This window comes from Sebastes fasciatus, chromosome 11, assembly GCF_043250625.1.
Source record: "Sebastes fasciatus isolate fSebFas1 chromosome 11, fSebFas1.pri, whole genome shotgun sequence".
NCBI classification, from domain to species: domain Eukaryota; kingdom Metazoa; phylum Chordata; class Actinopteri; order Perciformes; family Sebastidae; genus Sebastes; species Sebastes fasciatus.
In genome coordinates, this window is record NC_133805.1 from 24,952,742 (window position 1) to 24,978,177 (window position 25,436).

Sequence of the window (25,436 nt, forward strand, 5' to 3'; positions counted from 1 at the left end):
CAAAACCAGGCGCAGACCCATATCATCCTGCAGTTCATGTTCAACTGGCGCCATCTACTGGCAAGAAGGGTAACCGCAGCACTTTACACCTGCAGACAGATGTGCTGATGTGCACCATCCACAGGGAAGAAACGCAACACATGCTGCAGTTTGGACACTTTCAGGCTCTTGATAGTGTGCATATTTTTAGGTTTTACATTTTATTTCATTTGTTAACCGGATCATATTTATTATTGACTTCTGGGACATTCACAATGCTCTCAATGTCATCGTGTAACCTCCGACCTCCTGGTTACTTTGTAGGTTGATATTTGAAGAGGGAGGGTAGAAGAGAGGACAAAAACTAAATTAAACTAGACTTCTAATCTTAGTTTGTTTTTATGAATGAATAAATTGAATATTGAACCTTGAGTGACAATATTTTTTTACTTTATCGTAGTTAACAGGTGTTTGTGGAAAATGTAAAACCTTAAAAACACTCATCTGCTTTTAAAAAGAAAAATCTGTAGCGGCAACATCTGCTAAAATTGTAGCAACTGTAACCTTCTTTGCCTGTAGGGGGCGACAGACCTTTTTTTGCATCTATTAGTCTGAACTACAGTTGCAACGACCTTTTTTCCCTTTAGGTGGTGCAGGTTAACATGTACATGGTTCGCTTTTGTGGAGAATTCTGAAGCCTGTTAAATGGGAGTTTGAAGCCAGTTCCTTGAGGTGCTTCACATATTAAGTTTCGACCATCTGTTCGTTATTGTTTGAGAAACCTGCAGTGCCTGTAAATAGCTGTTTGTATGGAAGCTTAAATTCTGTGAAACCGTTTCATTGTTCATATTGCCACTGTAGAAATCTTCATCCGCCACATTACATCACACTTAACCTTTGAATTATCTACTGCAGCAGCACGAGTGATATTCTGTTTAACCTAATGATATTAATTCAAAGAGTCCGTATTAAACGGTCAGTGCCGACACTGACTTGCTGATAGCAACGCTCTAGCTCCAAATGGTCCTCTTAAAATTAAACCATGGTTCTGTAAGCTTTAACCCCGATGGTGATAAATGTCAGGAAACAACGTAACAGGAAGGGGCATGAAAACAAAGAGAATAAAAAGTGTGTAACGGCTCCGATGGGAGCGATAGCGTAAGATTACAGAGCCTTCTCAGACCTCGGTCTTCATACAGGTTACGTAATTAATATATATATTTTTATATATATATATATATATATATTAAGTCACTTCGAGGCAACATTTGTTTCTTGAATAAAAACTTGAAGCACAACTAGCCTTCAGTTTGAACAGAGAAAAATATACAACCCAAACTGTACTACTAATCTAGAGAATGGCAAGTAAACATTGAAAAACAGTTTCCGCTAATAAAGTGGTCTTTCTCGCACACTTCTCTCTGTAAGAAGTGTGATGTTTGAACAAAGTGTGGTCTTACGAAGCTTTTTATATCTGAACTGGTTGACCCATCCTGACCTAGATGAGGCAGCGCCTCTCCCAACACTGGTTTGCAGAGACTCCCCTCGCAGGTGTACAGTCGCCGCTGTGCATTCAGAGGAACTGTGTTCCCTTCTCGGATGCTTTAACAGAGCCGACGACAAGCATCGCAACAGAAGTTAGCTTGTGAAAGAGACAAGTGCTCAACTAGCTGTTTGTTACACTCCCGTTGGACAAACAAACAAAGTTGCCACTTCACTGGCTACAGAAGAATATGAAGAGTCACACAGGGATTTAGTAACAGTAGAGATCTACCCCACTCACACTCTAAACCAAATCATTTCACTTCTGTTTTGCACCAGGAGGAGGAGGGGGGGGGGGCAAGCTGTTGTATGCTCCACTCTGTTACCGCTTTATAGAAACCAAGGATTAGAGTCCAGCTCAGCCAAGTCACACACCTTTCCACTGCAGCCCAAAAAAATACTCAACACTCTCTCTTTATACAGGGTCTTTAGAGAGTCCTCACAAATACCCTGCTTTTAAAAAAAAAGAAAAGGGCTGCTAAGGAAGGAGTGCCCACTTCTTTTGTGCCGTGGACACAAACACCTCTTCATGGCACTTGAGTCTGATGTGTGCCTGAGGTGAGTGTGTGTCCGTGTGGTAAAATGTGTGTCCATGTGTGCGTTGGAGCGCCGTCTGCCCCCCTTAGCGGTGGTTATACACTGCTGTCCTCCAGCAGCGGCTCCTTGCCCTCGGCCCCGCTGCCCTGAGGGCTGTGGGAGTGACTCTGTGCCCCGTTGCTGTGCTTCTTATAGGCGCCGGGCCTCGTCCCGGGTCCTGTGTGCTCCGGGATGAACAGGGCCACCAGCAGGGACAGCAGCACTGAGCATGCACCAAACAGGAAGGGAGGACCCGGGATGATGGCACTCTGAAGAGAGAGGAACATTTTTGTTTAAGTACAGCTACCATATGTGCAACTTATTATTTGTATAACTGTTTTGTGTAACTACCTCATCAGTGGGGTTGGCCATGTTGGACTTGGCACCTTTACCGGAGCCGTCCGTGTCGGTCAGCTCCACGTGGAACAGGTAGAAGACAAAACCGTAAAGAGCTGGGCCCAAACCATTACAGAGGCCCCGAATACCAGTAATCATCCCCTGAACAACACCTACAGGCAGACGGATAGAAACACAACACTGTTAGATGCTACATTTCAGTGGCACAATCAGAATGACAATTACGGTTATTTGTAAAGCAAATAAACATGTATGGGATACATCAGCCAGCTGCAAGACATCTTTTTTCGGACACAGGTATATAGCAGAAAATAACATTTGGTTGCTTTCCTCTGGACTGTGAAATCTTGCAGATGCCGTTAGGAGCACCGGAGGACACAGAGTCACATGATTACCCGTCTCATGAACTACTGTCAGGATAAAGTGCCCGTTTTATTTGTGTACTTGTGTTTACCCCTCCTCTTTCAAGTATATCATTGTGGAATGATTGAGCACAGATGCCCTTTATGTTAACAAATGAAAAAGGCGAGGTACTGAACTTCAATACTTTTTATGTACGGACTGAAGTGCGTGTCTTACATCTAGAATAGAAAACTGTAAAAGAAAAAAACAACCTAAATTTGGCATTGAATGAGGGGTCAAATTCTTAATCTTGGTCACATATACTGTGATTAGATATTCAATAATTTAAATAATGACATAACTTATTTTAGACTGTTTTATTTGGGCATCAAGTTCATATATAGCGCTTTGTGTTGAGAAAATATCAAACACTGATGCATGCTTATTTTATCAAATAGAAAAAGGTGAGAGGTGTTAAAGGGTAACTTTGGTATTTTTCAACCTGAACCCTATTTTCCCATGTTTTTGTGTCTAACTGACTAACAGGAACAACAACTTCTGAAACTGATTCAGTATTGAGGGAGAGCGGTGTAGACAGCAGCTGCTCACAGACGGCAATATGGTTCCATTTGGGGCAAGCTGGCACCGTCATTTACGTCCACTAAAAGTGCTTGTTTTTTGCCGTGACAGGCTCTGATTGTTATTATAAGTGTGTGACATTATGGACAGAGTCTCGCTGAAGGAGAAGTCTGGTTTTGAAATCTGGCGAGGTGACGTGTTGCTGGAAGACAACGGTGGAAACGTGGAATACATCCATTGTGGAAACTTGAGTGCCAGCCAGGCAGAGTTTGTTGTGTTGAAGTACAGAAAGCATAGCGTAGTGTTATCTAAAAGATTTTTATGTCATGGCTGAATATTTAGATGATTTCCACAATGTTGATGAGGTCTTTGAATTCGATGGCCGCCCGTATGTATTTGAGCCAGAGTATACGGATATTCAGATTTCACAACAATTTCTCCTTGAGCGGGACTTGGACACAATAACAGTTTTATTACTCTGTAGGGTCCTTTCCATAATGTTGTCAGACACTAAAAATAACAATCTGAGCCTGTCAGTGGTAAAAACAAGCACTTTTAGTGAACGCAACGTTACATTGACGCTGCTCTCTTGCCTTCACAGCTCGTTTAGTGGCTGCCGCTTACAGCGTTCTTCCTCAATACTGGACCAGTTTCACAAATTGTTGTTCCCATTAGTCACTTCAACACAAAAACATGGGAAAAGGTTGACTAATACGCAAGTTACCCTTTAACGGTTGAGAAGCTTACCTTGTTGGTCAGGTTCTGCATTACGGGACACGATGGCGCTGATGGCGGGGAAAGTGATGCTGGACATGGCTGCGACCGCTCCAGCAGCCCACATCATCCTACAACCAACAACACACATTTGTTAAGGATAGAAAACAAAACTTTATCTAACCTTTCAAAAAACTGATATATACAGTATATACACACACACACACATCATTAAAAGGTTGTTACGCCTTATGGCTAAAAAAAACGTACCTGAATAAATTGTGAAAAACTTGCTTCTGTAACCAAACTGCAGTTATAAGATAAGCAGCGACTGAGCCTCCAGAGACCAAAATGTCAAAGCCAATTTTAGATACAGCTGTACTTCCTATTCAATTGATGAAAAACTAAAGCCACGACAAAGGATTTGTATGTTTTTGTCAAGTGGCTGCTTTAGAGTTCTGGTAATGTTCAGACACTAATGGAAACTGTATCTTTTTTTGTGAACATGGAACAACCTGACCTTTATTTAACTTGATTTCCTGGGTATTGACCAAAGCAGAGAGGAGCAACAAGACGACATGTTGCGAATGTTTATTCTCAGAATCAATAGATATTATGGGTCACTCTGCCCTCCCCTCCAGGCCCAAACAACAAGAGAAACTGACGCAGTTGTTATGATCTCACTTCAGGAAAAGTGAAACTGATAGTGTGCTCTGTGTGTATGGGTGGTGGTTGATTAGTAAAAGCCCCTTTTCTTCATATTTACAGGTTTCACGTGAATGAACACACAAAACATTAGTTGTGCTACTGTATTTTGCTTTAAAAAAAAATAAAAAAAATAAATCAGGTTTCAAAAGGCACTAAATCTCAAACTGTAACTTCCAGGACAGTAAAAGCCCTGTACATATGTTAACAAAAATCATTTTACATTAGTCAAACTAAATCTTTTGAGTTACAAAACTACATTGATGCCTTTTAAGAGTCTCAAGTATCAGATTACATTGTCACAGTACTATTGATTGAGGCTATGCTTCCCTCTGGTGGTTTGTCAGGGTATTACAACAACAGCGGACAATAACAGATTCTAATGCACAACATGACAATAGTGCCCTGACCATGTGTGCAGTGTTCACTGGGGGATTGGGCCTGAAACACATGTGGTTGGGTGCGATTTAGATTTTTATTGATTTTGATTATAGATTCTGGTTGTTATCTGACCGTGCTTCAGGCTCTTTGAATATTATTTGAGGAACACTGAAAGCAAAATAACACATTTTCCAGCAGATTTGACTTCCACAAACCTTTGTCATAAAGGAAGTATTAGGGCTGTCAACGCAAAACCGTTTTAACGCCACTCATTTCTTTAATGTATTAAGGCAATCGATCTTTGGGATGTTTAGTGAGCTGAGTTTTATAACTAGAGATAGTACTGGTATCATATGAAACTAGAAAACTTAAGGAATCCATTGGTACCAACCATGTCATACTAGCTTGTTGCGAAGGAGGTTAAATAACACTCTAAACTTTTGGAGGTTGGCTAAATATTGGCTAGGAAAAACTGGCATGGCCATTTTCAAAGGGGTCCCTTGACCTCTGACCTCAAGATATGTGAATGAAAATGGGTTCTATGGGTACCCACCAGTCTCCCCTTTACAGACATGCCCACTTTATGATAATCACATGCAGTTTGGGGCAAGTCAGCACACGGGCACACTGACAGCTGTCGTGAGCAATTTGGGGTTAAGTGTCTTGTGTCTTGTGTCTTAAGTGTCTTGTGAGCAAGACTGTGGATCGAACCACCGACCTTCCGATTGGTGGACGACCTGCTCTACCCTCTGAGCCACAGCCACCACAACCTGCCGCAGTACCTGTGAGGGTTTCTGGACAATATTTGTCATTGTTTTGTGTTGTTAATCTATTTCCAATAATAAATATATACATACATTTGTATAAAGCATTATGAAACATAATTGTACACTCCAATGTTGATAAGAGTATTAAATACTTGACAAATCTCCCTTTAAGGTACATTTTGAACAAATAAAAAATGTGCGATTAACCAACACAAATTAAATTGCAATTACTTATGGACAATCATTAAATTCAATATTTTAATCGATTGACAGGCCTAGTAAGTATGTTGCGATTCTTTTGGCTTGAAAGGTTAAATTAAGAATATTAGAAAATGGATATCGGTGACGACAGGGTCGATCTATTAAATTCAATTCTATGTTTACATAATATATATACATTATAAAGTGGAATTTTAATTCCTGTTTAAGTTTTGACCAATTTGTTGCTGCATTAATAAGGTTTACGCTTGAATTGCAAATTCCTGTTAATTTGGAAGATTTTTTACTAAATTGCTGGTGTACAATTTATTATTTTAATACATTCTGTAAATTTAGTGTTCAATTCATGTATTTATTTCTTACTTTTTTTTTGGGAAAGCAATGTTAAAGTCTAGCCTGATGTTGTCTTACACATAAAAGAATGATCTCAGTCACTTCCACACAGTGAGGAATACAGCTTATTAATTAAACAATGGTATCGGATCAGTACTCGTATCGGCCGATACCCAAAGCCCAGGTATTGCTATCGGGAGTAAAAAAGTCGGAACGGCAAATCCATAATTGCCATGCACAAGGTAAATATTTGTCGTTTTACTGGGGGTGAATGAGCCATCATTAACTGATTCAGAGGCATTATGAGCAAGACTGCGGTTTTGCGTCATGCTGCAGGAAATGCTTTGTCATTTCAGACAAACTTCCTTCCTTCTTCTCTTGAATAATATTTACTGATAACATTTCTCTGCATCACTGCTATCTTTTGTGAAGCTCGCCCACACTTTTGAACATGAGCTGCAAATGGAGGCACGGAAAGTTCAAACTTTGCTTGCAGGAATCAAAAATCACATTTTGATTATATAATGACTCTCTGATTCTTAGTGCGTGAGGTCTCTGTCCCTTTGAATGAATATAGTGGAAAGGTGTCTGTGTGTGTGTTAGATGTTACTGACCAGGGCTGAGAGCCGAAGCCGTACCACGCCAGCTGGAGGATCTGGAAGCCGAGGCCGAGCAGGATTGTGTTCTTGTTCCCTATGGAACGCATCAGGATCCCCAACACCACCGTCTGCAGAAACACAGCACACAGGTCATACAAGAAACCTCTAAGGAGGCATTAAGTAATGCAGTTTAATGATTAATCAACGGACAGAAAAATTATCTGCAACAATATTTAAGATAAATGTAATTGTTTCCCTAGCTCTACTAGTGTTGCTACTAGAAAGGTATTGCGATATCCTGCCGTTAAAAACGGTATGATATCCCATTTTATTAGTTCCATTACTGTAAGAATGTGTGTTTTAATAAGAGCCGCAGGCTATTTCCTATGAGTTGTGTTGATGTGTGACAGCGGGGCAGTGTGTGTGCGCTGCTTTATAGGACGGGATTGTGATTCTGCGGGAGCGAGCGGTTATAACAATAACCAGAAGGATGGAAATGAAACAAATGAAATTCAAAAGAAGATTAAAGCAGTTCATGAACCACTCGCCGGTTGCACAGTGCCGCTTTGAGCTGGGGTCTGCATCAGTCGAACTCCCTTAAAAAAAACAAGGAAATAACAGCACAGCTCTTATTACCAGTCAAATGCACCTATAAAATTAGATTCACCATCTTTTCTGAATCTGTCCGAGCATCTCCTGTAATTCGTCAAACACATTATCCACCAAAGAGCATGTGTTAAAGTATTATTTTACCATGTGCCTCAGTAATGTGAAATGGACGGAGAGGAAAAGGAGTCCTGTGAGAGTGAATCTTCTCTCCCTTCACACCACTTCAACACAACACACAGCTGTCTACAGTTACTGTGGTGTGGTTCCTGATTCTAGCAGCTTTTCCTGCATCATCAACACCTCACAGAACTTCATCTGACTTTATTATTATTTTGTGATACATTTTAAGTTCCATGTCCTGTCATCTATTATTCCATTACTTTTCCTGATGTTTAAGATTTTTGCTGTGGTATCGTTTCAGCATTGCATCAAGATATTTATCAGGGTATTGTATTGAAGTCATCATTTTGATATTGTGACAACACTAAGCTCTACCCACTCAAATATTAAGATTTTCTGCTTTTCTTTTTCTTCCGTGATAGTAAACTGAATAACTTTGGGTTGTTTTTTGGACGAAACAAGCTATTTGAAGACCCTATTGTTATTTCTGTCTACTCTGTTTACACATCTATCACATGGTTGTCCGTCCTCAGCTGCTCTTCCTGAAGTTTCTTCCTTTTTTTCCTGTTAAAGCTTTTTTTGTGGAGTTTTTCCTTATCCAATCTGTGGCTCTGAGAACAGATGGTGTGCTGTACAGATTGTAAAGCACTGTGATGTACACATCAAATTTGACCTGACTTCAAGTTGTCAACTTGGGCTCTGTGAAATTGTGAAACTTTTCACTATTTTCTGCCATGTAATATAGACAAAACGATTAAGAATAACAATACTCAAACACGAGGAGAGGAGGTAATTCAACAGCAAAAGAAAAAGTGCATTTTTCAGTACCTGGGCTAGTATTGAGAGGATCCCCACAACAGCGATAAAGGCAGCCACTGTCGCTGATGAGAAGCCTATGACCTCAGGGTGAGAGAGAATTCAGATAACACAAGTTAGGACATGACAAGACAAGCACAGACTGAGACAAACAAGACAAGTAGCTCAAACACAAAGCCCTCCTCCATGTTTCACCAAACACAAAGGAAGAAGGGGATTCGTTTTTCTGGCCTTTTGTAAACACATGCTGTTTCCTACTGCATCTTGGAACAACAAAAAGGCGCTCCTCTTTTTCTTCCCCTTGTATTTAGGTCAAATCTGCTGCCCTTTATCTCCTTCAATACAGGTAGCCTCAGGAGTAGGGCAGCTGGTGCGAGGTGTGTATAATTCATGACAATGACTTAGGAGAGATCTATGATAAAGCAACTTCGGCATAAAGGGGTCAGGAAGGCGTGTAGAGCAATAATAGCCCCAATGCTCCAGAACTACTTGTCTGCTGTTTCACGATGGTATGTGTGTCAGACTCGCCCGACTGGTTCATCTGACACTGTTTACACAAACTAAACAATCCTCACTTCAAGTGGTTGGAAAAGACGATTACATCTTGTCAGTTCACCTCGAAGCTGCCAACTGCCACCCTACATTTGCATAACGACTGAAGCTGTACATTTCTGGCTACTTGTGTTTTTAAAATACATTGGTTTTCCTGCGGTAGCATTTTGCTGAGACACCTAATGAATTTGCTCTACTTATTCACACACTGAAACCGGCTGCTCAGCAAACCTGCTGATCCAATCTTAGAGCGATGTAGGCAAAAGTGTGTGTCGAGGGGGGTTGTACTGACATTATTCCCTGAGCTTTCCAGTCACAATTTCAGCAAAACAAATGGCTAAAGTATGACTCTGCCTCATACAGCATGCACAACAAACCATAACTTCACCTAAGAAAGCAGTGTCTTAGATTTTGAATATCAATATGATAATGTCCAATTAATTTTTACACAAAAATCTGTCTAATACCACAGAGAAAGGGGCCGTTGGCATAGACTGTGAATACAGTTGAATCCTTAAACAACAATTCAATGTCACATTTGGATAAGTCGGTGATGTTACATGCAGTAGGAAGTGTATATGATGTGTGTGAACAATGTTTGTTTGGATAACTTGTGTGTATAATCCAGTCATGTTAATGGTCTAAGAAGGAAGAGCAGAGCATTACCTGTCTGAGATAGAGGAAGAAGCTGGAGTACTGGCCGGCTTCGGGGAGGTAGGAGAGAAACACTGTGATACAGATGAGGAGCACTGTGGAGTCCTGGCCCACCTTACGCAGAGACTGGCCAAGAGAACAGCAAGAATACTTGTTTAATAGCTACATAATTTGAAACATGAACAATATCAGTGGCTTTTTGGACATACTGACTTGACCATCGTCACCTAATGTAATATAAGACACATCTGCTGCCCAATGCCCTGCCATAATCACCATCATATTTAAACTGTCCTGTGAGTATCTTACAAAGTCAGTTTTTTTTTTGTATAAAATTCCCTGTTTTTTGTTTGTTTCTCTGGACAGTGTTTCCATGATGAGCTGCAGCGAAGGGATAGTCACAAAAAAAGGAAAAACGACAGTAAACTTGGGAGATACTTGATTGATTTGTCACACTCAGACTGCTGACTATTATCTTTAGATAAACTTTGGAATATACTTTTGCACAGAACAAGGACTGTGGATTTTGTCTCGATCGCTTACACACGGGTGATGGTGAGATTTTTTTTTGGACTGAACTTTTTTAAACTGGTGTCCAGTTTGTGCGACGAGCAACGAAGGCGAGAGGTTACCTCGGGGGGGCTTTTTCTCAACAAAAAACAACAACTATCCAACTATATTTTAGAATAAAAATCACACAAATATCTGTTCTAATCTTCATCAACTTTAAGGCAGCCTGAATCTACAGAAAAAAGTTAAAATTCTTGTCACTTTCATATTAACAATGTGACTGCACTGTCTTTTATTTCAAATGCACATTGAAAATACGCAGCAGTGCAAATGTCAAAGACAGACACAATCCTCTTGCTGGGGACTGAGGCAGCATTTTGCCCACTGGCAACTTTGGTAAACTATTTTCATCTGTGTTCATCTCATCGGAGCCCCCAGGGTGGAATAGGCATACATTAGACTGCCACCTGCTCCAAGCAAATTATTATATGAACATTTCCAACACTTCTGTATTCCACTGTACGAACACTGAACAAACACTTCCCGAAAAGGCAACAGATCACAAGAGACTATAAAACTGAAAAGCATCTCTTATGCTATGAAATTGAATAATAAAAAAGCAAAACTTGTGCATTAGGAGGAATGTTTCAATTAGTTTCACCTTGGCTATATGCCAATTAAGGGTGTAAAGACAAACTGATACTGTATTAGCCATGCGTTTACTACGTGTTTACTTGCATATAGAGCAGGGAAGTGAGATCCGATCACAAGTGGTCACTCAAGACGCATGTGAAGATGCATGCTAATGCCAGGTGTTAACAGACGTACGAGCTGTTCACTTGTGATTGGATCACCCAAGACAAATGTTTATGTTTCCAGTAGATTTAGAATCTGTGTTTTCCCCGGCCAGTGGGCGGTGCTTGGTTTTGGCTCAACTGTTTCCAACATGGCGGCCGGTCACAAACTTTCTCATTTTACAGCAAAACAGTACACTACAAGATGTTTCTGAAAACATTTGAGGAAATAGGCATAACAGAAACAGAATACTGATTCATATTTAATCAGCGCTGCCTAGTTTGACAGTTTGATCGGAGTTTGCGAGTTTCGCGAGCAGTGATTGACAGCTGCTTTAGAGACTGCTCGGCTCCGATTGGTTGTTTTTGTTCGGGCGTGGTGGAATCTTGCAAATGCCACACAGGAGGACACAGAGGAACATGATTTTTTTCACAGATTATGTGTCTCATGCACTACTGGCAGGATACAGTAACAGTTTTATAAACTTTTTAACATATTTTCTCAAAGTTCTTGACTGCAGCTTTAAAAAGAAACTTAACACCGCCTCCTGAGTATGTTGTCTTTGCTGGCCTCCAGTTGTTGTGCAGTGAAGTACAGGTGGACTCCCTGTGACATCACTGTTGGGTGTGGTTACAGGTTCGACAGGCTTGAAACTTTAAGCCAGAGAGGACAGCAAAACACTGCTTTTCAGCCTGGTGTTTAGTTGCTCTTTAATGATTTTTACAATTTCAAATAAATTTTCTTTGCCAATATGCAAATTTAGGCAACAAGGAGGACTAAAATCTAATCAGATCTGCACACACAGATTGCCAACATAACAGACATTAAAAAAAAGGTAAACTACAGTAGTTTTTCATTATAAAGAACCAAGTCATCACTAAAGCTAAAGCATTATTCTTTTATTAAAATTCATTCATTACAAATAAGGGAATCTGGTCATGCATCATTGCCTTGCTATGCAGGAATTCATGATTGAATGAAAGAATTGTGTTAATTTTTGTCTGAGCTTGAAAGTATTTGTCTGTGGGCAACGTGCCCTTGCACATCTTTTGCAGCACTATCAAGTGTGTTCCCAGCATGACGCTCTCTGCTATAATGGAAAACATTAATTATACAGATCCATTTTACTGTGAAGTAAAAGCTTCCACTCAATAGCTTAACCTTAAATCATTATCTAGCCAAACATGTTTTTATTCCAATAAAACACTTATAGCTGATGAAACACACTGCAATCAACTGCTGTGTTGTTAGAGACCTGTGCATAATGCTGGGTCATAACTGACATGAACTGAAAATGATCAACTAAGAGTGTTATGTTGTTACTCACAGCGAAGGGGTCTGCCTGTTCCCAGGAGATGGGTGCTCCCCACGATGCTGGCCTCATCTTCTCTGGCAGCGACTCCGGTACGGCCACCAGGATGAAGCAGATGTCGAGCAGGGCGATGGCGGTAGCCAGGATCACCACTAAGGTGTCGCCGTAGGCCACAGACAGGTAAGCTCCGATGGCCGGGCTGGTAACCAGGCTGGCCGCAAAGGTAGCTGATACCTTGACGGAGAGAGAAGCAGAGCTGAGGGTGAGCAAAACAGGAAGTGACTCATCTTTTCTTCCATGCAGTTATTTTTTTTTAACTGGTATGACTCTATGGTTAAGAACTTGTTCAGTATTGAAAAGTGATAATCAAATACAGGAATGATTCTTCATTGATAATTGCCTCAATCATTCTGGAGGAGTTTAAAGACACATATTTTAACAGGACTCTGTTTTGGTCAACAATCTCCTTACCAAACCATATGCTGTGCTCCTCTCATGCTCCTGCGTGATATCCGCCACATAGGCAAAGATCACAGAGAAGGTGACGGCAAAGACGCCGGACATGGAGATGACTGCAAAGTACCACCTGGAAGAAGAAAAGAGTTTGGCTCATCATCACAGACAAATTAAAATGGCTACAACTAGGGACATCAAAGGTTGACTGATTAATGGAGAACAATTTTGACCGGTCGGCCAGCAGGTTAATTTACAGTCTATGGGCTCCATCTTACACCCGGCACAAAGCGCAGCGCAACTGTCATTGTTAGTTTCAGACCAACACAGTTGTCATTTTTAAGCCCAGCGTCCACGTTGTCTAAGTAGCAAATGTACTTGCGCCCATTTGTGCACCCATGGGCGTGCTGGTGTTAAAGTGAGGTGTGGTCAGGTGCATTGTTGGTTCATTACTACCTTGAGGCAGTACAAAGCGATTACGCCATTGACCAACAACAACCTGGTCTAAAGTCTGGCGCTATATTTTCATCTGCTTATGCAGTCAAATGGAGTTGTTGATGGGAAAGAGGATTTGGAGATGGCGGAGGAAGAGGGACCATCGGCCAATCACCACATACATCTGTTCGCGCACTTTCACTTGGCGCATGAGCAGATTCATTTCCTCAGCAGAAAACAGCTCGCTTCTCCAATTTGCCAAATCCGCCTTTTAAATAACAATGCGCCAATGTGCAGGTGCACCTGGCTTTTAAAGGGAATGGGAGATGACACATTGGTTTAATTCCGGTTACGCCCAAAACACACCTACAGTATGATTAATTAAGAGACTAAATACAACCCCTTTGCGTCTTACTTTGCGCCCAGATAATGTGCTGCTTAACTAGCAAAATTGGAGTTGGACACGCCCTAAATGCACTTTAGACCATACACTATATATCATTAAAATAGGGCCCTATATGTTAACCAATTTAGCTGTTCAGACAGGACCCACCGTGGCGAGCGCCTCAATAAAACTATTTAGAACAAAATATCAGCTGATAACGATCGGTGGCCGATCAATAGGAGCACCTGTGACCTGATCAAAATGTGGTAATAAACTTCAGCAAAGCCAACATAAAATAAAATAAAAGGCTACACTTACAGTACAAAACATTCAAATTTGATGGATATGGCGCTTTTCGGCACCAAAGCTGGAGTGCTGGAGCAAAAATACTTGAATTTCACGTCATTATGCATTTTTTTTTCACTCTTAAAAATGAACTGGTTGGTTACGGTTTAATGGGTGTTGGGCTATTGAAAGTGAAATTAACCAAAACTGACATGACACTAACTAAAATGCCGCCATTTTACATTGTATGTAAATTCTACCGTTGTGAAGTTTATAACGTTGTTAATTGGTCGTTTTGGGGCTGTAGTTCATTCTGTTGTATTAGATTGCATTATATTGTTTGTATGGTGTTTCAACCAGCACAGGATAAGACTTCACCGTCTCCCTAAAAACACGACTGAATAACTGCACAGAGCTGTCGGTGTTTTGCACTCACCATGGGCTGATCTTCATCAGTGGTATTGGTGCACACGTGAAGAAGACCGTTAGCAGCAAGAAGGATTTGCGTCCCCATACGTCTGACAGAGCTCCAATCAGCGGTGCACTCAGAAATGATAATAGGCCCTGGAGAGGATAAAGAGAGAAAGGGAGGTGGATAGATGTATCAGAAAAGTGCTGTAAATGGATAACTTGAGTGAAGTTACCACTCACAGATTCACAGGGACTGTGATTCGAGTACATGCACACACCCTGGCAACACAGATAGTTTTGAAGCCAGCAGGTTTGGTAGAGGGCCGTGTACAATATATAACTATAATCTATGTATGATACTGGCCTTATGGCTAACTCTCAAGTGGAAAAATAACACCAGCCACACATCTAAAACTCATCAATTTTAGCCTTTATAGTCCATCTATCGTTTTGGCCATTTAAAGTCTTACATAGACTTTAAAATCTGGTATCACCCGGCTATTGTAGCTGACAGACTTGAAAGAAAAGTAGTACAATAACAAAGCACTCAAGGCCTGCTGGTGAGAGGTCTGGTTTGAAGATAAGTCAGTTGGGGATGACATGGCGAAAGCCAAAAAACAAAGATGATCTTTGAAAAAAAAAAAAATCGTACTAATAAAAAGACAGTTATTTAGTATTTTTTTAATTATATAAAATAGTTAACAAAGACCCCCTTCACACCTGGCATTAAAATGTGTCTTGTATCCAGATTGTAGCTAGATATGATTTAACTTGATTACATTTACATCTGGTATTAATGTGTGTCCACTGTCCACATTGAGATCCGGTGGCTCTGTCTGAAAGGGCTGAGAGGAAGGCTTCATACGCTCGGGCCTGCAGCCGTGCACACAGTTGTTGCATGTAGGTTGAAATGTATTTGCATTATCACTTTGTGTTCAATGTGGTCACAATGTGTCCCTGACCACCTCCGGAGGTTGTTTGGCCGATAGCATAACAATCTGTCCTCAATGCGTCATAGGTGCATTTACACCTGTACTTTCATGTGGTCAAGCACTATCTGATGGAAATCCGATCACCCAAAATGCATGTGTTAAGGGAGTCAGAAACAATCAATCCATTATGTTGACATATAGACAACAAATTGTCATAATAAGTGGGTTATGGTGATCACTAATAGATTAGTCCACTCGATTTAGCTTGTTTGCATTGTTGTATTTCTTGCTCAGCGAATAACAATGTTTTTTCTCAACATCACAACAAGAAAATCTAAAATAATTACAAGCATCTCCAACTATCTTTACACATACTTTCCTTTTCCCTGGATAAGGACCATCAAGGTCAGCATGCTTCTATGTGCTATTCTGTGGCCAGCTGGAGAACCTGCGAGGGTTACTGGACAGCTTGCAGGTGTTAACATGTAACTGCATTGGTGTCACGCAGGGCGTCGCTGAACAAGAGCACACACGCTCAGCAAATCTTCCAAGGGCAAATAAGAGCAAGACAAACTTGCTGAGGAAGAAAAGTGTTTCTTAACAGCAACTGTGGTACCAAAAACATCAAAAACACATGGCTTCTGGCATGCCTTACTGTCTGGTTTTATATGGCCAGAAAAATGTATTTAATATTTGAATTAATCCACAAAACCATCACAAATTGCAGACGTATAAAAGGTGGCAAAAATATTATTATTATTTTTGCTTATTTATTCCTTGTGAACAACGACCGATCAACTCCACAGTGCACACAAATGTTTGCCCTTCCATTTATTTTAAGTCATTACATTTTAAGCAACACAAAATGTATTGCTTGCTATTGAGTTACGGTCAATAAAACAACTAGAGGTAACTTGCTAGCATTGTGTCACTGCTATATTGCCGTCATGAGAGACAGAATATTCTGTTTATGTGTACTGATGTCTTACCTTGACACCGTGGATCAGCCCATTCATCAGGAATGTGTGTTGGGGGAATGTCTGGTGTAATACCTGGAGAACAAACACAGATAACACCACGTTACCCACACATTGCATCACATTTCAAACAAACAATGACCTACACTGGTTTATGTACTTTTCAGAGTTAAACTACAACTAGGGAGCAAAACAAGTGTGACGCCACGGGACAAAAATCGACCAAATGTACCAGATGATGGAGGGTTGAAATGAAAAATAAAGTATTGATTCAATCATTGAGGCCTATGGCAGAAAACTAGATGTTTCAAATTCCCACTGTAATGAAAAAAACCCCAACAAAAAACAATCAAATATTGCAAACATAAATATCTGATCTTTTATGCATTTTCTGAGCCCTTCCACAGGGATATGACCTACGTTGTTGAGAATCATTAAACATTTCACATAATCAACAGGAAACACAAACAAAAGCACAACGATTCAAAACAACGTAAAACATGGACACGCTGAAAACAACTGTAAACAGCGGATAAAACAAAGTGTTATTAATAAAATTGAAGCGTGAACCAGGATAAAAACACTAAAAGTTAAAATAAATTATTTTCATAGTGGTCCTTGGTGCCCAAGACCATCAACACCACCAATAACACAGATTGCTGGTCCCCTGCTACATTACTAACTGCAAATTGTGACATGCAGATTATAGCAGGTAAAGTATTACTCACTATACAAATTATACATATTTACTAAAATACATTCACCAATCTCTCCTCTTTCCATTTCATTAATAAAAAGGTTTTAAAAACTATAATAGATTTCAAAGAGGTCACTTTATCTGTCAATCTTTGCAAATTAAGCTCCCACAGATTGATCTTTTGTCTATGCCGAGTATTATACCTATGCTGAATATAATTTTTTGGGCTTCGAAGTTTCGGGGCAGTGCCGCTTCTGCACTACTGTACACCCACACACCTCTACAGATAAACAGCGATATCCGTCTGAGAATAACTAATAATAATAATTAATGTTGAATATGAATAATGTTGTGGAATTATTCCTTATTTTCTTATTATCACATACTTGTATATAAAAAAAACAAAAAACAAAGCATTGGAATACTGATTCAGAGGTCGATTACCATGGCAACGGCCGAGGCTTCGAAGCATTCGGTTCAGCCCTATTTTAAGTGTTGTCATGCTTTCAGGTGACATCCAGTCATCCAGTCTAGCGATAACCATGGATGAATCCTTTTACCTGTTACAAACTGTGTTTGTTTGTTTCCCTCTGCTCTGTTGAGGTTGAACATTAATTAATTTAGTGAATATGATTGTGAAACAGTCCAAGTTTAGCCACAGAGACTAAAGAGCAAATTAAACTGGCCATAAACTGAGTAGCATCAGGGAGCAAAATATTTTCACCGTTGTCACATTTCTCATGGTATAACATCATGATACAACATTTACAGTACATTACAGTGACATCGGTTTGTTGGTTTTTAGATGACAAACTTTTTGCTGAAAAACTGCTCTGTTATCAAACTTTCGTTAAAAGTACTCAGAGAGTGCAAACCCCATCAAGGCTGCACAATCCTCCACATTTGATCTTAATTGTAGAAAAAAGTTTTTCTTAACTTGGAATTTGTGCGGTTGGATACTGATTTAGATTTTAAAAAAATTTGGAAAGTTTACTCTGTGTATTGCTGTCTTTAAAAACTAGGGACGCACCGATCCAACTTTTTCAGTCCTGATAACGATAGCGATAACTGGGCTTTGGGTAGACACTGTGTTCCTACAATACTTTATATCTGTGAGAATGCAGAGGGGAGAGGGCTGTTCAGATAGTTAAAAACCATGGCATGTTCAAAGTCCATAACGTCAGTGTGCAGCAAGTATGAAGCACAAGAGTCATTGACACTGGTGAGGGAACATGAAGCCTTGGTTTAATTTAGGACATGTGGAGCTTGACTGAGACTGAATAACTGGATCTGGTTATTGTTTAGGAGTACAGAGGGAAAGCTTGTGGCATGGCTAAGAATCCCCTCTCTTCCTCTGGGAGTCAGTTACCCAACACACAGAGACTGTGAATGCTCAGTGACGACTGTTGCTGCTGGATACTAATGAAGCAGTGTGCTCACTGGGAGCAGTGAAGCAGTCCCTCTCATCTTCAGGCGCCCTCTGATTAGTCCAAAATGCAAATCCTGCCTCCGCCCAGGGATCTTGAGGGCAACAAACCCCCAGTAATTAATGCTTTACAGACCCCCAGTAATTAATGCTTAACAGTTACACATACAACCACCTCTTCAAACAAGAGACTGATGAAAAGCATGCATTGCATAAGCCTGTCTGGTTCACATCATGTGGCGCACAGATGTTTGCTCATCATTTGTTTGACATACCAGTTTCTACAAAAAAGTAATTTACGTAGGTAGAGAAAAACGTTTAAAAAAATGGACAAGATTTCAGTAAATATCGTGCTTGGCTGAAAAATGGAAAGCTATTGTCAGAAAAAGGAAAAACTATTAATACACAATCCCTGCTGGTATGGAATAAAGCATGTCGTCACTATGAGTCATCTTAGCACTTTGCTTATAAGTTAGATCCGTTTTTGAAAAAAACGATCATCTGAGTTTTTTTAAATACTAGCCGATGATCTTCTGTTGCCAACATGTCCAAAAACGCAACATGTTCAAAAACACAGGTTACATTTTGGAAAGACAATCCTCTAAATAATAGCGTTTGAGTTGCCTGTAGCAAATACGTAAGCCACGCCACTCTGCAGTGCACTGAGGGTGAATGTGTGGCGAGGTTTGCCTGGCCGGCATCTGTGCTGTGGTCTGACAACACAAACCAGTGACCCCCTGATAAGCCTTTTCAACAAAGAACTGGTGCTCAGACAATACAACAGTTTGATGCCCTTTTCATATTTCTCAGTCCATTAGTGCTTGGTAAAACATCTGCCAACACATACGCACAAAAAAACAAAACTGCGTCACACGGGGCCTCGCTCATTTGATTAGGAATTCAATCATTCACAGACACTGATGGGCCTTGTGTGGTTCCAGTCAATGGGAAATGCCACTCTTTTGCGGGGTTTCGCGTAGGCGTATGAATATATAACTAACTGTTATGTCAGTTTACATAACATTGTGTCTACGTGAGAGTGCGTGTTTGTCCGAGCTTACCGTGAGCATCGGGGTGGTGAGAAGACCCCATGCAAAAAACTCCAGGAAGATGACCACCACAGCATGGTAAACACTGGGCTCACCGATTCCCTGCGGCTGGATGGAGACAGAGAGACACATAGACAAATAGCAAGGTAATTAGCTGAGAAGCAACAAACATTTTTACAAGCATCAAAGTGTCTGTAAATGGTAACACATTAACAGATTGAACCTTAAACTGAAAAACTTAAACTTCATAGCAGCATTTGCCTAATGATAAAGACTCTGCATCACCTGATCCTGTGGGACAGCCCACAGTTGAGTAAGAGTGAGAAAGAAAATGTGAAATATTCTTTCACTCTCGACTTTTAGAAGAAGTATGTACCCTTGGGGAAGTTTTAACTTAGCCAATACCGGGCTGAATGTTGAATTACCACCAATCATACTAGAATTGCTCTGTGACTTGTTTGTCTTTCTCCTTCAATTGAAATTCAAATTTATATAACCTTCATCTGCTCACAGGACACAATCACTCAGTAGATTTGCATGCACACAAATAATGCGATCACTGTACATAGACCTATTAAGGGAACTTTCTGAATAAGGTATTCATATGATTCACAATAACTCCATAACATTGCACAAAAAAAACTGGAGTTTTTTGCATGAAATACAAATGTGTTTTATTCTGGTATATTTCTGATGTGTTCTTTATACTATGCCAGTTTTCCTAAAATTAGTTAAAAAAAAAAAAAAAATTGCAATATATTGCCTTGCTCACAGTAGCGCAACACATTGAAATCGCATCATGATACGTATCGTATCACCAGATCCTTGCCAATACACAGCCCTACCGGATAGTCAGAAAAAATTTTCTGCATCCTGCAGACGATTAAGAAATAAGAACATATTGAAAATGGTGTTGTTTTGTAAACTGATGAGTTTACAGAGAACAGAGAATTAAGCTGTATATCTGCTGCCAAAATAAAAAAAAATTGTCATTGCCACAAGTCATTTAGCATTTTTTTTCTCTATTCTACAACATGAGCTTTGTGGTGCCTGCACACGCACGCACACACACACACACACACACACTATCAAGTATCAAAATTGAAGATCCAAGAACAAAAAGCGATACATGCCAAGAAGGGCTGCGCGATTTAAAAGAAATATCTTATTACAATTATTTTCACTGATAATACAATTGCGATATGATTTGCGGTATTAGAGGGAATGATCATTTTTACATTATTATTCTCATTTTCAATGAAAAACATATTAAAAATAATTATGGTGTGATTTTTGCAGGGATCTGTACCAAACAAAGATGTTGCTGTGTAGGCCAGAACATCTCTGCAGCACCACAATATTTGATTTAAATTGGTATTTTGACACATTTTGCCTTAAACAAATATTGCGCCGTTTTGAAAATTGCAGCAGGCCATATTGCGATTTCGATAAAATTTTGATTCATTTTGCAGCCCGAATGCCAAGAGTAATTTAAATGCAGGCGATCACTGTACCTCAATTAATCCAGTCATACTTACTCTAATTATTACATTAATGTGAGTGACACAAGGTTAAGCTGTGCATATGACATCTGCAATATTAGCTATATTGCCGTACTCTGATTACAAATTAATTTTGTCGAGTACACGTTAATGTACAGGCTGAAGCAAGAGAAGAGCATTTCATTTCAAATTCATACATGGTGAAGCGTCAACTGTGATTGTGTAGCCCTTTTACTGGCACAATATTTCATAAAAAGATTTAAAAGTCATTTCTGACAATTCTTCAACATCGAAGTGAAGCATTTCTTCATTTAAATTTCACAACTATGAACCAAAGTGTTGATACCCACAGGTAAAATAACCAAATATTCTGTACTATAGTTTACTGGGTCACTCTAAATACATACCTTTATCCATAATGAGTAAAACATAAATAGACATCCTGTTAACTTTTGTAAAAACCCGCTCCCTAGAGAAGCAGTCACTTTAGTGTGCCATGGTAAAATCTATACATAAGTCATAAATTATATTAATCATATATATGTCTGTACGGTGAAGAGAAAGTGTGATGAGTGAGCGTGGATGCTGAGCAGGATCTTTGGCAGGAAACACAGGGCGGTGTGATAATTGTGGAGACTGTAAAGTAGGCCAGGGCCAACTTAACAAAGACACTAGCTGCTAGTTTACTCGCTCATGTGGTTTGTCACTTCCCTACGTGGAAAGGGTGAATGCATCGCAGAAAACCAATCTACAGGTATGAGTATGACTGATCAGGGCGCAGGCAACAAATAAGAGGATACTCCCACCATTTTTGTTCAATGACAAGTCTATGATCACACCACCTGCTTAACTGAAATAAATGAGGAACAATCTGCAACCGTCTCATTATATGGATGATGCAACTTCCTCTTTTCTGAAATGACGACCAGCTACATCTTTAGAGATCACATTTTGCTATTGACCAGTGAGCGTCTAAGCTTATTATGACTGTAATCAATGGGTGCATGTTGAAAGTGAAATCTTAATGGCTGAGTGGTCAGACCTAGCTGCAATAATACTGTTATGGATGCACCAATGCAACTCTGACTCAAATAGCTGGATCGGGTATTGGTTGACAATGGGTCCGATCTATTCAATTCTATGTTTATATACTATGTACATTATATACTGGAGTTTTGACCAATTTTTTGCTGCATTGAAAATGTTTACACCTGAATTGTAATTCCTGTTAATTTTGAATGACTTTTTTTTAATCATGTTGCTGGTGTACGATTTATTATTTTAATAATAAATAAAAATTCTGTTAATTTTTAAGACGTTTTACCATGTTGCTGGTGTACGATTTATTACTTTAATAATAAATAAAAATTAAATTTGTATAAATAGAATACAATTTTTTATTATTTGTTACATTTTGTTTTACAAAGTTAAGAAATCAATGTTTAAGTCAAGCCTGATGTTTCCTTTCATAAAAATGAATGATCCCAGTCACTTCCACACAGTGAGGCATACAGCTTATCAATTAAACACTGGTATCGGATCAGTACTCGGTATCTGTATTGGGACTTAAAAAGTAGGATCGGTGCATATCTAAATAAAGTGAGACAATAATAATGATCTGAACTCAGCTCTTCATTGGAATAGAGACACATTATGTCAGGTGTTTAAAAAAGGTACAGACACAAGGTGTTAGGTATCAGGATGACAGGACCATTACTGAGGGAAAACAACAGTTTTTTGTACTCTTCATTAGGATTACATATTTGTGTGTCTTCATATGGATACCCAGCATGTTTGGCATAGCTGTCCAACTGATTACATAAGCAGCACTGATGCCTCACTGTATTTTAACAATCCCACCATACTCACTCCTTGCCAACAGCCTAATTTTGGGACAATCATCTCTTCCACCTTCTAAAAAATTACCCAAATAAATACAATCCCTGACATGATAGTTAGTTGTCTATTGAGAAAGTTTGATGCTTCCAGGTAAGGGCATCTTATCACATTATAGGATGGGGTTTGTCGTACCTGGACTACAGGTGTCAATGACCCAGAGAAGTATAAATGTGTCAGAAACAACAAGCTGATATTTAACCAATCATTAGCACCACATTCTGAACAGCCACCATAGCATTATAAGCTTTGTTATGTTACACAGTTGTTGTAGCAATGGCAGTCTGTAATGTTGCTCCCCTGGGATGTTGACTCAACGTTACTGTTAAGGGATTCAAAATATTTCAATTAGGTCAGCTAGCTTTCAATTTACACACATTAGGCTATGCCTTAAGGTCATAAAATGAACTGAAAATATGTTAACCTGAAATTATTTCCATGTAAAAGAGCATGTCAGTGCATTCTGAGGCACAATATCAAATCATTTTAGAGAAATAAACATGAAAATTGGAGGCCATACAACACATTTCAGAATGGAAAAGAGGGGTGCTCACTGAGTTTTTGTTATGTTCTGGTTTAACAAAGCGTGGACTCAAAAGCAGACACACAATGATGCTTCCAGGTAATAAGGGCATCTTATCACATTATAGTATGGGTTACCTGGACTACAGGTGTCAATGACTCAGAGAAGTATAAATGTGTCAGGAAAAAACAAGCTGATATTTAACCAATCATTCATGAACAGCCACCATTGGCATTATAAGCTTTGTTATGTTACACAGTTGTTGCATCAATGGCAGCCTGTAATGTGGCTCCCCTGGGATGTTGACTTAACGTTAACCGTCGTGTTTGCTTCTTTGTCAGCCGACGTTACCAAACCCTGTGTTTAAAAGTCCTGCCCATTTACAAATCACATTATCGACTAACTTACCTTACTTTGTCTCTTAATCAATTAGCTAGATAGTAACATTAGTTGATTAAAACCTTTTTATTTAACCATCCTTTGTTTGTTGTAACAGGATAAATATCCTATGCAGAGGGTAGTTTAGTTTATTTATCGACTACACTACACGTTTTATGTTTTAATAATGTATTTATTTATTTATCGTGTTGAGTTGAATGTGCTACTCATTTTGTACTGTAATTACCTTGTGCCTTTTCTACCTTTTTTTATTTTGTTAAAGTTGACTTTGGTGTAAACTGCTCAGAATGTACTTATATTAGGTGCAAATGGAAAATAAAACTCTTGAATCTTGAAATATAACCCCAATTAAACACACATATGCTAGTGAGCTAATGCTAACCTGTTTGTGCCTCCTAGTGATGCGTTGACTTGCTCACGTAATTTACATAACATCTGAACAAACGTGAGATTAACCTTTCAACACTAAGCGCTGGTTTAAAGTTATATATTAAGTTATATTCAGGGGTATTACTGTGTGGAAGATAAACACGGCTAAATTAACATTAGCAACAGCTAGCTAGTTACCTGAGCTGACGTGTAAACGACCAGCTAACGTAGGCCGCTAACATTAGCAGCTAAACAAGAACTATAAAAGGAGGATAGGAAAAGGGTCTTGTTTACGAGGCACGACGCATGCGCAGTGTAACTCAAGCTGCGTTACCAATTGGCTCAATTTACACCAGATTCTACTGCGCATGTGCAATACCCCCAGGAGGTATGACGTGTTGATGACACGTGTCTCAACCTCCTTTCCATAGGCCGTGGCCGTAGCTAGCTGTCTTAGCTAGGCGGACCCAGCTAACGGTTAACATTATATCCACTGTGAGACAAACCACTAAAAGACAGAAAGACATAAACAAAATGCTGCTACTTACTGCAGCGTTTACATAAAATAAACTACTAACTAACTCTAGTGTCTGAAGAGCAGTTTAGCTCCGTGTGAAGCCGACTGAACGAGAAGATAAATAAATATTTAACTCACACTTCCTCCATCTTTTATTATAATTTTCTTAGCCAGAAGAATGCTGCGGTTCAGCCGCTTTTTCTTCTTTTTCTCCCCCGTCATTGTTAACTTATGTCCATCCTTGGTGTCAGAGGGTCATCGTCGCACCTATCAAGACTGAGATAATCTACTGTATTTCGGCTGTAAAGCTCATAACAGCTCGGTGGTGACGCTCCAGGCAGCTAGCAGTGAAGCTAACTAGATGATGATCTCTCATCCACACCTCACTTCAACCCGTCTTCCTGAACCAAATGTTTGTCCCGCCCCCTTCCAGTGCCATACCGCTCACTGATTGGCTGCCTGGTGAAAGAGCAGGCGTCTGATTGGTTTAGAGAAATGTTAGTGCTATTGATCCTCAAATGGTGATTTGCGAGCATCACACCGCGGGTTCAGTGTACAAAAGAGGAAATCCCTTATATGGTCACTGGCTGTGTTTATGAAGAAAGTGTACAAGATGTTCAGCTACTTCCACCAACCCAATACAGATTCAGACATAATAATAAAACACTGATAATAGGGCAAATGGCTCTTTGCAAGTCATTCAATCTTTATTTTCTTAC

General features: G+C 39.7%; 1 protein-coding gene across 1 annotated transcript; it reads right to left on the reverse strand.

Annotated features, from left to right (window-relative positions):
* Positions 1 to 371: 371 nt before the first annotated feature.
* On the reverse strand, positions 372 to 25,120 carry mfsd14a2 (major facilitator superfamily domain containing 14A2). Its single transcript, XM_074651787.1, has 12 exons — positions 24,856 to 25,120; positions 19,524 to 19,619; positions 16,352 to 16,414; positions 14,456 to 14,583; positions 12,933 to 13,047; positions 12,477 to 12,695; positions 9,857 to 9,970; positions 8,651 to 8,722; positions 7,109 to 7,221; positions 4,123 to 4,220; positions 2,449 to 2,606; positions 372 to 2,366 (listed from the first exon to the last, which is right to left on the reverse strand). The coding sequence occupies exons 1-12, from the start codon at positions 24,937 to 24,939 to the stop codon at positions 2,154 to 2,156; spliced, it is 1,473 nt and encodes a 490-aa protein (XP_074507888.1). The 5' UTR covers positions 24,940 to 25,120; the 3' UTR covers positions 372 to 2,153.
* Between the last annotated feature and the right edge of the window lie 316 nt (positions 25,121 to 25,436).